This window comes from Bactrocera dorsalis, chromosome 5 (assembly GCF_023373825.1).
Source record: "Bactrocera dorsalis isolate Fly_Bdor chromosome 5, ASM2337382v1, whole genome shotgun sequence".
In the NCBI taxonomy this organism is placed as follows: domain Eukaryota; kingdom Metazoa; phylum Arthropoda; class Insecta; order Diptera; family Tephritidae; genus Bactrocera; species Bactrocera dorsalis.
This window is the reverse complement of record NC_064307.1, coordinates 38,137,092-38,150,857: the sequence shown is the minus strand read 5'-3', so window position 1 is coordinate 38,150,857 and position 13,766 is coordinate 38,137,092. Positions and strand designations below refer to the sequence as shown.

The 13,766-nt window shown below is 34.3% G+C and overlaps 3 protein-coding genes across 9 annotated transcripts in view; 2 read left to right on the top strand and 1 right to left on the bottom strand.

Annotated features, from left to right (window-relative positions):
* LOC105233721 (uncharacterized) overlaps window positions 1-1,553 on the top strand; it is a 142,432-nt gene extending 140,879 nt beyond the window's left edge. For all 6 annotated transcript variants that reach the window (XM_049459502.1, XM_049459504.1, XM_049459503.1 and 3 more), the window contains exon 7: window positions 438-1,553. In XM_049459502.1, coding sequence (XP_049315459.1) covers window positions 438-544 — 107 coding nt within the window. In that variant the 3' untranslated portion in view covers window positions 545-1,553. The remainder of the gene's footprint in view (window positions 1-437) is intronic.
* Window positions 1,554-4,140: 2,587 nt separating this feature from the next.
* LOC105233720 (fas-associated death domain protein) lies at window positions 4,141-6,214 on the top strand. The gene is made up of 2 exons (XM_011215872.3): window positions 4,141-4,689; window positions 4,760-6,214. The coding sequence occupies exons 1-2, from the start codon at window positions 4,414-4,416 to the stop codon at window positions 5,243-5,245; spliced, it is 762 nt and encodes a 253-aa protein (XP_011214174.1). The 5' UTR covers window positions 4,141-4,413; the 3' UTR covers window positions 5,246-6,214.
* Window positions 6,004-12,085, bottom strand: LOC105233718 (eukaryotic translation initiation factor 4E1). Of its 2 annotated transcripts, XM_011215870.4 has the most exons (7): window positions 8,309-9,193; window positions 8,186-8,246; window positions 7,883-8,115; window positions 7,301-7,375; window positions 7,142-7,241; window positions 6,981-7,068; window positions 6,004-6,915 (listed from the first exon to the last, which is right to left on the bottom strand). In XM_011215870.4, exons 2-7 carry the CDS (start codon window positions 8,243-8,245, stop codon window positions 6,755-6,757), a joined length of 717 nt encoding a protein of 238 aa, XP_011214172.1. In that variant the 5' UTR covers window position 8,246; window positions 8,309-9,193; the 3' UTR covers window positions 6,004-6,754. The 2 variants fall into 2 exon arrangements, with proteins under 2 accessions (XP_011214172.1, XP_011214173.1); XM_011215871.4 differs by lacking the exons at window positions 8,186-8,246; window positions 8,309-9,193 and adding an exon at window positions 11,872-12,085.
* Window positions 12,086-13,766: the final 1,681 nt, after the last annotated feature.

Sequence of the window (13,766 nt, the reverse complement as noted above, 5' to 3'; positions counted from 1 at the left end):
TTTCAGAGCAGAAAAAATATGTCAAAATTGTCGGCTAGTGTAATCGAAGAAAACTTTCAACAAAACTTTAATTTTTGATCTGCTTTGGCGTGTTTTTTCGGCTTCGTCTCACCTTGGCCACGATATTCGACCGATTGATCGTCTGTTTCCGGGTCGTAAGCATAGATCCAAGACTCATCGCCTGTATTAATACGTTTCATAACATTCCGGTAGTCGGAAAGCATTGTTTCGTAGATGTTAATGCGACGCAATGCGAAAAAGTTGAGTTGTTTTCAAAATCACCAATCATACTTTCACTTTTCTTAGACCCAAATGAACTTTCAAAATGGTTTTCACTTCCTTACTTTTTTGTGTTACTTTCAAATATACATTTATTTACAAATATTAAATTTTAATAATATGTTTGAATATCTACATTTCTCTTTTAAATTTAACAGATATCACCATCAAAGTCGGTTATATAGCAGATGATCCCAATTCGTATACGGAATCAATAGCGGCAAATCTTCCTTTCGGTGGAACCCAACTGATGCCTATTGAGTAGAATATTCATAATGAGAAGGAAGAATAAGTCAATCAAATATTAGACTCATCCAAATGCTATTCAGTATATGTGTGTGTATGTTTATGACAACGCTTTGCTTCGAAAACTCAACGTACATTATATAATACATACTTACGTATATGCTACAGAAATTAGAATTACTGCGGCGAGAAATGAAAACAAGCATTCATAAAGACATTAACAATAATTTTATTTAAATACGTAAAATATGGTGTTTTGTAATTGATACTCGTATTTCTTAACTAAGTAAAGTTTCCAAGTGCTTTTAAGAACACTAAGTGATTCCAGCCATTAATTGTAAGCGGTTCGTGTAGCATAAATAATCGGTTAAAATATTTCATAATTATCATCATTTCATACTCTAATTTAGTGCTTATTGTAAGTTGTTTTTAACAATTTGTTAAAAATTTATTGCTAAGCTCATAGAAAAGCGTTTATCGATTAATTTACTAATAGTATATCGATTGTGCTTACATATTTTCAATGTATGATTACATATTAATATATATACATATGTATGTATGTATATGTACTACAAGAGCAGCTTATACTCATATTATTATGCATACATACACTTATAAATATATATACATAGATTCTTACAGCAGATAAATTAGGAAGAAAGCCAAAGAACAAAGCTGTTAAATAATATTAAAATGATAAAAATATGTTATCGGTTCATTTAGTTAGAAGCTTACTTTAAAGCAACAGCGTAATTCTACTTACTATATATGTAGTTCCGTTATAATGTAATATGTTTTCCACACATATGTATGTACTTATTTTTTATTGTAGGCTTTTGGCTTGTTTATTAATTTACAAGCAAAATTATAAAACAAATTATGCGATAAATGAAAATTATTAATAAATATTCCAAATGAATGACAGTGTTTGTTGTATTGATATATCGGCTGAGAAGATTCACCAAATTATTTCGAAGAGTACTGTGGAATTGATAGGGCTCGAAATTGATTGTGGCGCCGTCCTGTGGGAACCACATATTGTCCAAGTCCATTTCATCTTTTTTGGGCCAAAAATATTCGGTTATCATTGAACGTTAGCGATTTCTATTCACAGTAACGTGCTGGTCTTGATCATGACGCAAGATGTACGGCGCAATGATGCTGCCGACCCATAAACCGCACCAAACCGTAATTTTTTGCTGATGCAATGGTGACTCATAGAGTTCATGTGGATTGCTGCCTGACCAATAACGCGTATTTTGCTTATTGACGAAGCCATTCAGCTAGAAATGAGCCTCATCGCTGAAGATGATTTTTCGATTAAAATCCTGATTATTTTTAAGTTGTTGCTCAGCCCAATTCTCGAATATACGACTATTCTGATAGTCAAGCGGATTCAATTCTTGCGTCAATTTGATCTTGTAAGGATGTTGGCCAAGATCTTTTCGCAAAATTTGCCACAACGACGTCACAGGGATGCTCAACACTGGAGAACGACATGTGAAAGACTGATTTGGGTCTTCCTTGGCATGGAAACATTTTGTACTTTGCCTGTGAATTCAAATTTTTCCACTAGACGCTCAATTGTTTATCTGACAGAACGATTATGATGACCATAAATTGGATGTAGCGCTCTTAAAGTGGAGACCACTTTTAATTATTTCGACTCTTTTTGGATCGTATATCTTTCCATGATTCCATGGCGAACATTGTTGTAGAGAAATGTCAAAAGAGCCGTTCCTATCGATCCACTTTGGTAGCGTCTCTATTAAAAAACCCATTAGTAGGGAAAGATCAAAAGCCGGAGTGCGGAACTTTAATCCGCTAAACCTAACCTACTCCCAACTCATGTCTTGCCGATGGAACCACCGAATTGGGTATTACTTCATGGTAGATAAAACGACATTTAAGTCTCTTCTATTCCACGAACTAACTGACTCAAAATCTATTCAGGTTCCCAAGTCGCCTGTCTATGCACTAACGGATGTCTGGGATCAGTCTGTGGGTTCATCATCCTTTGGATGAGGTTTGCCACCGCTGCTGCCACATTGTAAGCCTCTTTGCTTGTTTTGTTTTTTAGCTGGATACCAATAGGCGGCATGTTGGTTAGTACTTCAGCACCATCGCTCGATATCGTTCAGAAAGCACTTATTACTCGGATTGCAGAAAGCCCTGCTTTTATTGGTCTTGCATATGATTTCATGTCCAGCGCTAGCATCCACAATGATACTGCATACAATTCACGGAACTCATTGCTTTTGCTACTAAAAATCGCCGACTGGAACGCACGCAGCCTTTGTTGACCATCTTTTTCGATAGAGCAGTAAATAAATATGTACATATATTGTTCGCTTTGCCGAAATATATACCAAGTGTTCCTTAAATTTTAACTTGGAGTCCAATATTACTTTTCAGCTATGGCTGTGAAGTAATCCTAAGGTGAGTTATACCCTTTCTTCCAATTTCCTTGTACTTACGAGCAAAGTTTTCTGCTCAGCCAGCTCTAAAATCATTTTGGACTCTACACTAGGGAAATAAACCGTTAAAAAATAGTTTTCTAAATTCGAACGAGCCGAAATTAGCGCCGAGGTTAGAAGAAAGCATTGGATGTCCTAAAGACGCTGATACCAATGAAAACATCAAAAAGTCCACCAAATTATTTCGGACGCTCGTAAACTCTAATATGAACGAACTGGATATATTGTTAATTAAAATTTGGGTATACGAAAGCTCTGCCCTTAGTAGATGAAAACGATGGCAAAAATCCTTGAATCGAGTTTCGAACTGCTTCCGCATCCACCGAGCCGAAACTGAGGCTAGCTAGCTCATCCACCAGTTTTAGGTAACATATAGATAACCACAACAATAACCAAACAAACCATATTGGGTAACAGATGGCTAAAAGCCAATGCAAAGTACGCTGTTAACCAAAGAGTAGTAGGAAGTTATCCAAAATAGTTGTAACTTTAGGATCGTAAAATATATTAAGCATTTGCGCTAAAGCAATGAAAAAGAGCGTGTAAGACCATCACAGCGGGTGTAATAAAATAGGAGAAATATTTACTAGGTTAGGACAAATCTAATTTTAGGAATGGTCCTATAAAGAAGACTTTCCTTCACCAACGCATCAATGGCAACTTTTTTATCACGACTCAACTACTTATAATTTGCACCCATATTCCTCTTTTTATGACCACAACTCAATTATAACAAAGGATCACTCGCGAATGTCTAACATTTGCTGTAAACACACCAACAACACGTCAACACGGGAAATCACCATTATTGGTTTAGAAATTAACCGGTAAAGTCCCCACATTTTTAACTTGAATGGCAGTGCTGCCACTGTTGCACTTTGCATAACCGCCAGTGTATATTGGAGAAAATGTTATTAATTCTTAATTATTCATTTGTGTATGTTATTATTTATTCCATACAATACAGAAATTATGCTCTAAATAAGAAAAATTATTACACCATAGAAAATTTTTACTCCCAACTCATTACAGTGAAAATTTCTACTGTTTGGCACATTTTAGTTACTGAGCAGATAAAATGGCAGCACAGTGACATAAAAATCGAATCGATTATATCGACTGCTCTCTTAATATCGACTAAATATTGTGCCGATATTGAAATTATTATAAAATTACTATTTATGGCTTAATATCTTTAATGATACAACTTTTAAAGTACTTTTAAATGTAAAATAACTTTAGTTCTATCCTAATTTTGATTGGAATTGATTTCTCAAGAACTAACAAAAGCACCGAATTTATAGCCAACAATTAACAAAACGAGTGCTCGGAGCAACATCACTAAAGCGAATGAATGTGTTTGATCTTTTATTGAGCAGTGATTGTTTACAATAAATATTGTATTAAAATGGCAGATAGTACACCACAACATTGGTCTTATGATTTACTAAAAAACATTGCGGCGCAAGAACTGTCTTCACCAGATTATGTGACTGAACTAAAATCCATGTTTTTAAATGGCATTAATTCCCCACGTCGCTACGAATGCATTAGAACCATGGCTGATTTAATTGACTGTCTTGAACGGCGCGATGTTATCAATGAACAAAATGTAGAGCCGCTTCGCAGCCTAGGATATAAACGACTCGACGATGCTATTGATAGTTATATTCCTCCACAGAAAGTAAGTTAATTATCTGAAAATAAAGAAAAACTGTTCTCAATATATTCTTCCCGTGCATAACTACGTGCAGGAGCCTGAAGGTACCAATCAATATCATTATATGCATCTGGCCAACGAATTGTCCAATAAACTAACAATTAATGGCCACAACACACCGTCACAGCACAGCAGCATTGCCTACGATAATATGCGACGGTCTGCATCGTTAGAAACTGCATCATTGACAACATCTTCATCTGGATTAAATAATTCCAACATTCATCCATATGTTTTAACTGAGAATAAACGTGCTGCCATTTATAAAATGCTCTCCCAATACTTAGGTACGCATTGGCGAATGTTCGGCCGTGAATTGGGATTGCGTGAAGGAATGATGGATGAAATCGAGTTGCAGTATCCTCGCGACCTGACTACACGTGTTTACAAAGTGTTGAAATTATTTGAAGAGGATGATTGCAATGATCCAAAAATGCATTTACGTATGATAAAAGATGCCTTGGACCGAACTCGCCGAAAAGACTTACGTCGCAAAATTGATGACATCTTGTCGTACTGATTATTTGTGATAAAATTACTATAAAAATATACAATACCAAATACCAAATATTTTTTGTAAATAGTTCTTTATGTATATGTATGTATGTATAATTAATTTGTATGTATATATTTTGCATTAAATGAACAATTGAAGACGCCACTTCCGTTGTGGTTTTTTAAACGATATTAACTTGCAATAAAATTGCTTAATCAGGGTCGGATTACCTAATGTGTCATTGAAACCATGTGAAAAAAATTGAGGTAAGACCAATTTCGTGGGAAATCCATAAATGATTAGTAACACATGACGATCTGGTGGTGTTTCTGTACCTTGGTAATGATCGTGGTCGTATGCGGAATGGAGTATAGACTATCAAAATGAATGCCCAAAATTAAGTTATTGACTGTCGGAATTTTAGTCATCGACAAAAATTTCGAGGTCTACTCTGTATTTCCTCGAATAGTTTGTAATTTGGTTGCTGCAGATCTAGCAGTGGAGAGATTTAGGCGCCTTTCAACGAATAGGCGATTCCAGTACCTGACGTCAACTTCAGGCGAGTCATAAACGTATGAGCTAATGGCAATTCCCTCTAGTGGTAACTTTTTTCGAGATATAGGAAAAAACAGTAGACCGTAAAATAGTACAGATGATTTACGACGGTTCAGATAATTCATGGTCCATCTTCCCGTTGCGTTGCGTAATAGACTGAGCCTCAAAATTATTTGACAAACCTACCAGTATATATTAAGATAAATCGAAGAATTGAAACAGAAATATATGTTTTATCAAATTTATTAGTTTAATTCCATATCGTTTACATTATAACACGCATAGGATTCGATACTGACTACAATTGTATGCGAACCAGGCCGTTTCCAGTAAATAATGACGATAGACGTTTTCGTTTCTTTAAAGTTTCAAGTTTGATACACATTTAGCTGAAAGACCTGCTTTGCAGTCTCAACACTTCTTATTTTTTTTTTTTTTTAATTCGAACTAATTCTATTAACAGTAGTCTATATTTTTTCGTCATTAATTTGCCTGGAGCAAGCAGTCATTTGCAGTCTCGTATATATTTTTGCAGCGATCTTTCCTACAGTAAAACAAATTTGTATCTTCATTTAACAAAGATCTCTTGTATAATTTATGTTGCATATGTATTATTTTGAAGTTTGCTTTACGATGTGTGGGTTTTAATTCCATTTACTCCTTCCTTGCATATACAGCTACAATTGAATAAATTCTTTTAACGGCGTCGGAACGGCTACAAATTCGAATTGTCATGATCATGAAATCCGGTAAGTAAGCGTTAGCGACGCTCATATGCAACGATTAATGTGTGGGTTGGTTTTAGTAATGTAATTTTTTTTTTGGTAGTTCTTAGATTTTCTGAATTCACTTTTTAGAAACGTAGGCTTAGTACAATAGAAATTTCTTAACTCGATCAAACGATGTTGTCAGCGCGTGTGTATGTAAATGTATCGAGGTGTGGTTAGCTAAATCTACACAAGCGCGTACGTACACTTTTTAGAGAGTATAAACCGATTTTACATTCGAACCCGTTTTAACCATTGTGTCCTTGTGCAACTGATAATGCAAATTTTGACGTCCCAAACGCAGGGCTTCTCTCAGTTTATTTCCGATTTCTAGTGCTGCTTCCTCATTATTGCCATTAGCTGTCCAAATAGCTATATATTTAAAATACGAAAACCCGTTAGATCTCGTACGAACATAAATTTATAACAAAACTTACAAATTTTATTGTTCTTTCCACGGATATTGACCACAGCACCGCAAACCTCATCTGAATGCTCAAACGCTTCACCAATTAGGCAAAGGAGCTGTCAATAGAGTAAATACAAGTGAAATATTTAGTACAAGTTGTTTAAAAAAATGTAATATTGAAGTACATACAACATCAAGCCACAAATTGTCCAAATCTGCCTTGGAAGTCTTATTTAGTGTAATCACCCAACGACCGCCTTGTTTGTTGCCAGCATCTTCCCACATCGGTCTGAAAAATGACAGAATATTAAGCGTACAACCCCATAAATAAATTCTGAATAATAATACCTGATCCCTTTCTTGAATAACGAGTAATCACTGCCCAATTTGATATCAGATGGGGGCTTGATGTGGTTGTAGAGACTGCAAATAGAGATAAGGATAAGCAGTTTGTAATAACTTGAAGCAAACGTCGGAGACCCTATAAAACATGTACATATATAAATGATAACCATCGACCGCTAAAAATCAAGTCCTTGTATGAAATACTTTTTATTTGTGAAAGTGTATTACAGCTTCGGTGCAGTGAACTTATTTTGTTATTGTTTTTACAATCTTCATTGTCAATTCAGTAGCACATTTTAGACGAAATAGTTGAGTATCAAGTATTTATCTTTTGTAACTGAGACAGCATAAATAATATTGAAATCACAATCATGGGCCGGACTTAAATACATTTCGGTTACATACATGCAACTATCAACTATCGTGATAACAGCGGTTGCCAGCATCGAACTATGATACACATTTAACCACAACTCATTAAAGCAAATACTGTCTTTTGTTTTACATTTCTTTACACAGATAGATATTTCAATCACAAAGTCGAAGTATACATAAATATGCAGTTTTGGTTATTTTTTTACTAACCTCCAGAAATCTTCAACGGTGTCAAAGCTGGTTATTTCGTTTTGCATGTCTTCCCATGATTTGGAGCGGTCGTTCTCCAAATACCAAAGAGTCCAGGTATTATGCAGTGGGTGCTTAAAAAGATGCTCTGTACGCACTTCTTCTTGTTCCTTGGTCTCCTCTTTGGCATCAGGACGGCCGCTTGCAGGTGTTGGTTGCTGAGGAGGTGCAGGCTTTTCCGCAGCAGTGGAATTCTGAAAGCGTAAAGCAATTAATGTAGATTCATGTATGTTCCAACATTTATACAAAAAATCATTTTATTACATTGAACAAATTAGGATTAGCGAAATTTTTCTTTCTATGGAAGTCGCTCTGAAACATCATGCTACGAATATCAAACAATGAAATGCACAGTAAAAAGACTCTGATCTATAGCACTGCACTAACTTTGCGGAGGGGTGGAGCAGCTATCAATATATGTAGGCTATGTCGAAAAGCGAAAGTGTACTGATCGCTTTGCTAATACTGTCTGCAGTCGTAAAAGCAGCAGTGATTCGAGTTGCTCGTATCGGACGAAAGACGCACCCCACTGACAGTACTGCTCACTCGCTCAATTCTACTTTCAAGCTTCCAACTGAAGCTGATACAGTGGTGCCCTCTTATTGTTGTTGTTATTCTTGCGAGTTGAAAATTGTTACACAGTGCGTTTTTCTTAGTGTTGGCGTAATGCACGATTTATTACTCAAAATACTCGCTGATATTTGAATGGTCGGTGACTATAAAATCAGCAGTAATGATGATATCGTATGGTGTGTGTGTGTGTTGTATTTGTTGTCACGGGCGTTGCTATTATTTCTGTTTTAGCTCCTTGGCGACTCCGATGGCCTCGTGGCTGTGTTGAGTTGCAAAAACAGCGTTCTCTTCTTTTGGAAACGTATAAAAGTGTTGCTGTACGCTTGTTGTTGCTTTTTTCCTGTCTTGCTTTGCAATGGCAATTCGGGTTTGAATTCGGTTTTTTGCTTTCACGAATTTTATTTAATCGGGGTTTTTTCAATTTCCAAATCGAGTTTTATATTTTTGGCTATTTTTTGTTTTGAGAGAAAATTTTTGTGAACGAAACAAAGTGAAGTGAAACGAAATTTTTAATTAAAATTCTAATAAACTTTTTAGTAAATTTTCACATTTGAACACATGATAGCAAGGCAAACTAGATGATTTCCAAAAAGTGTTTTTGTTCCAGCGACAACGAACAGTGAACATCGAATACTGTATGCGCAGTGAGCGGTGTATACAGTGATTAAACGGGCCGGCGCGACAGCAACTAAACTGCGAGAGGGAATTGAACAGGCAGCAAACCACCAGCTATATACATCTGCACTCGTATATTAATGCATATCAAGAGCTGAATCCAACCCGATGTTAACACAAAAGAAACCGGGGAGGAAAGATTCGTGAACCCAAAAAAATAGAGAGAAAGAGAGTAAAAATACAACGGAGCACAGTGGTAAACAGGCTTACAATAATACAGGCAGGTAGAGAGTACCACAAAAGATACATAACTCTTGTGATCATCAGGCAATTGTACTTTGTTGTTGTTTGTGTTTTGCAATGCTATCGGTTTGTTCCATATGATAGCCGAAAAGCAAATACAGTGGAGTTTTTACCTGACTACACACAGCAAATTATAATTGCTGCTTGAAAAACAGTTTTCTGTCTACTTTCATGGTTCATATTTTTCGAATTCAATTTTTCTTATGACTTTGGTAGCAAAGTTGGCTAAACCTCTCATCGGACGTACAACTTTTTCAGCCTAAAGCGAAAAAATCATGTGGTTAAAATCAAGAGTCCGTAATTGTAGGCAAACATTGGATAGAAGGCATGGTTTATCTAGAACCTTTTTGCAGAATCTCTATACACTTCAGCCCCACCAAATATGTGAGATCAAAATCTTAATTTTATTGACTGGAGGCATTGCTTTCTCGTAGAATTCATATGTACATTTCAATGTCTATAAAGGGACAATACACTGGATATATAGATTCCATAATAATATTATAGTTGTCTCTTAACTTTTCTAAGTTACGACACACAAACATATACATATGTATGTATATAATTGGAATCTGTTTTTACATTTTTGTTTATTTTCCATATGTATCTTTTTTTTAATTTCTGATATTAGTCTTTGCAATTATAATATTCGGTTGCTAGAAATAAAGCTAATGAATTTCTGATAAAAATTAAACAAAAATTACAATTTTTTCACACTTTATCGGACAAGACCACTGTACGTAGGTATTAGCAAAAGATTGGAAAGCAACTTAACAAGAAAACAATTGCACAGGTTTTTCTACCCAAGCATTGCCGCTATATAAAATTAAGTGCCCGGTAGCTTAACTGTTCATACTGCTTGCTAACCTAGAAAATAGCTTAGTTATTATAAGCTATGGATTAGATACTGTAATGTTTTATATTTGCATATTTAAAATTACATGTCCTGCTTATATTTTCTGAAATAATACATATTTACATATATTCTGCATTGTGATTCTCAAGTCACTTCCTTACATTTGTGATTTACTATACCAACAACGAATGATTAAATTAAATAATTCATACTCAAAAGTGCACATATTTGTACAATTTTTGTTTTTGTGCGGTCAGAAAAAAAGTTTTAAATATATGGCATATATGTATGTACATAAATATAATGAAGTAAAAGCAATGTCCACTATGAATCATACACATTAAAATGAGCAAGAAAGTAACGGAGAAAAAGAAAGCAGACGGAATCTCCTCAAGAGCGTAGAGCAATATTCGGAATATAGCACAACTGTGGTATATTTATTATATATTAGTATTCAATTTTAAAGTTAAGTGCGAAAAAAATGTCTAAATATGTACACACATTTACAAGAGGTAAAAAGCAAAAATAGAGTTTAACATTTTATTAAAGTGTTACAAAAAATAGAAATCATTTGTATTTGCCTTAGTGACTTATTTAATGTGCCCAAAATATCGATATCGTCATCAAAAATAAGTTACCAGAAGGAAAAACGGACGAAAAAAACATGCATTGTTGTTATTTTGAATTTTGGTTATTATTACGCCAGTTCTATATATAAATTAAACGTATAGTTGTTTTACAGTTTAGCATAATTGATGATTATTACATTTAATTTGAGGAAGAATAAATTTATTACAAAACCAAGTGCAAAGGCCATAAAACATTTGCTTCCATGTTAACGCAACACTATGTGTTTATTCAACATATAACCAAATAATAAAATAGATTAGATTACGTCTGAAAGATTGCAATGAGATTTTTACACAATACGAGCTTCTCTTGCTCTTGTAAGATCGCACGAAATGCAAAAATTATACACCAAAATATGCAAGAGCAGGAGAACACCTAATTGGCGAAATAGAAATATCAGCGAAATGTATTAGAATAGCTGGACGTGTGCAGTTATTTTGCTACGCCTCATTAAAGGAAAATTAATACGGCTCTTGATGAAGAACCATTGCATATTTTGTTTTGCGTGTTATTTCAGTGCCCCCATCAGAGAAGGGACCTGTTATAGCAAGGAAAACCTATTGCATTACGATGGTTAAATTTGTTATAGTTTCCTAATTTAATATATGTACATAAACTAGTGTCCAATAAATATCAAAATTCATTGGTATATGCAATAACGTAAATAGTTTTCCACGTCTCCAGATCTTAAGAATTTCAATAAGCAAACACTCATTAATTTTAACATCTAACCAACACTGTTTACTTTAAAATCCAATAAGCATATGCAATTCATAAATCCAATAGGGCTTTTATATGGAGGGAAACTATCCGTAGCAATATGCAGTTATCAGGATTTGCTTCTTCCATTTCATCCAAAGGCATTCACTAATTGCCTTATTTGCATATTATTTTGCTTAGTCAAATAATGAGGGTTTTTACTCGTCCGTCGTGTTTTGCCAAAGTCGCATGTGTCAAGACGAGACCAACTCACCTTCTCAGTTTCAGATAATACCATTGTACTTTTATTGAGATATGCACGCAAAGGTTTATTTAAAATATGCACTTGATATTTGAATTGTTTGCAATCTCCACGAGTTTATGTAAAATTATTTGTTTAATGCAGTTATACCACGGATTTTACAAATTTCCTGCACTTCCAATCATGCTAGACGATTCTAGCTGGCAGAGAAAAAGGGATAAAAATAGTGTTATTCAATAATGTCTACCAAAGCGAAGTTAGCTGCGCTTGTGTTTGACATTTTAATGCGTTCAGAGATTGTGGTTATTATAAAAACAATTATAATGTTAACCTATCGGTTAATACAGTTGACAATTATAACCGTAACTTCAGTAAAAGTGTGATCGTTCATATTTTAATAAAAATCTGACGATTTGATAGTTTTCTTTTTAAATAATTTGTTCCGTCATGTCACATTTTACATAGAAATATTCAATATTGATTGCGAGATCTACAAATCGTGAATATAATGAACCGCGGTCGCCATAAAGATACAGACTACGCAAAGTTTTTGCCGTTAATTTTAAATTACTGCAGAGGATATATTTAGTTTCCGGCGAAAATCGTAACGCCTAGACGGAAACTTCGGAGACCCTATAAAATGTATATATAAATGATCTGCATCACTAGCTGAGTCGATTTAGCCATGTTCGTCTGTCTGTCCGTTTACTCGAACTAGTTCTTTAGTTCTTGAGATATCGATTTGAAATTTTGTGCACGTCTTTTTCTCTCCAAGTAGCTGCTCATTTGATGGAATTGGCGAAATCGGCCCACTATATCGTATAAATGCCATACAAACTAAACGAACGGAATCAAATGCTTGTATGGATAACTTTCGTGTTTGCCAAAAAATTTGTCACGAGTTATTGTTGTTGTAGCTTCAGAAACATTACTTAAGTAATTTCGAGGCATGGTACCGATTTGACAGTCTTTGGCCGTATACTTACTTGTACCCAACTCTCGGTGGAACGGCGAGTTTTTGTCTAAGGCAATGTCAATGGTGCAATCTCCGACGAAAACTGTTCAGATTGGACCTCTAAAAGTATATGTGCATAGGTGTCATACAAACTGTACGATCAGAATCGAATGCTTGAATGGAAAAGCTTTTTATTTCACAAGGTACCTTCAGGAAATTTGGAACGGTTTGTTACACAAAGCAACGGTACAATATCCGCACAAATTTCTTGCAAACTGGAAACTTTTTTGTGTGTGAAGGGTATTCTATCAAAGTTAACTTTGTTTCTTGTTTTTAAGCTCAGATTAAGAGTTCTGACTTTGCCTCCATGTTGTGTAAAGATAAAATACTAAATTGCGTCATTCAATACAATAATACAAATACAACAAATCGCAATAAAAGTCTTAACAACACATTAACTTTAATTGTTTATTTATTTCATTTTTAATTGTTTAATATTACATCAATATGGATTCCGCAGTATTTTTGCTTTCAGCGTTTGTAAACAATAATGATTTTTATGTCAACACATACATATGCCCCTGTTCACATGGTGCTTATGCCTCATAAGCACTTTATTGTAAATAAGTACATTCCAACGAATGACAAAATTCAAAATTAAAGTTATAATATATATGATAGATATATAAGCACTTCTAAGTTAAATTAGTTTAAATTAGTTAGCATTATAAAAAAAAAAATGTTGAAGAAATAAAATAAATAGAAATAATCGTTTTTGCTTTCTTCATAAATTAAGTTTTTAAACAATATTAAATTATTATGTATTAGTGTAATAAATAATGTACAGTTTTAGGCATATATAAATTAGAAATTATTAAAATTTTATATAGAAATTAAGCTGTATAACAAAAAAAAAACGTGTTTAATATATACACACATACATGCATGCATA

What these genes read in the sequence shown, in the direction of transcription:
- LOC105233720 (XM_011215872.3), top strand. Translation starts at nt 4,414, where the DNA reads ATGGCAGATAGTACACCACAACATTGGTCTTATGATTTACTAAAAAAC. An exon ending in GTTATATTCCTCCACAGAAA is followed by an intron (nt 4,690 to 4,759) that starts GTAAGTTAATTA and finishes AACTACGTGCAG; the next exon opens with GAGCCTGAAGGTACCAATCA.
- LOC105233718 (XM_011215870.4), bottom strand. Translation starts at nt 8,245, where the DNA reads ATGATGTTTCAGAGCGACTTCCATAGAAAGAAAAATTTCGCTAATCCT. An exon ending in ACCGTTGAAGATTTCTGGAG is followed by an intron (nt 7,376 to 7,882) that starts GTTAGTAAAAAA and finishes CTCTATTTGCAG; the next exon opens with TCTCTACAACCACATCAAGC. An exon ending in TGGAAAGAACAATAAAATTT is followed by an intron (nt 6,916 to 6,980) that starts GTAAGTTTTGTT and finishes TTAAATATATAG; the next exon opens with CTATTTGGACAGCTAATGGC.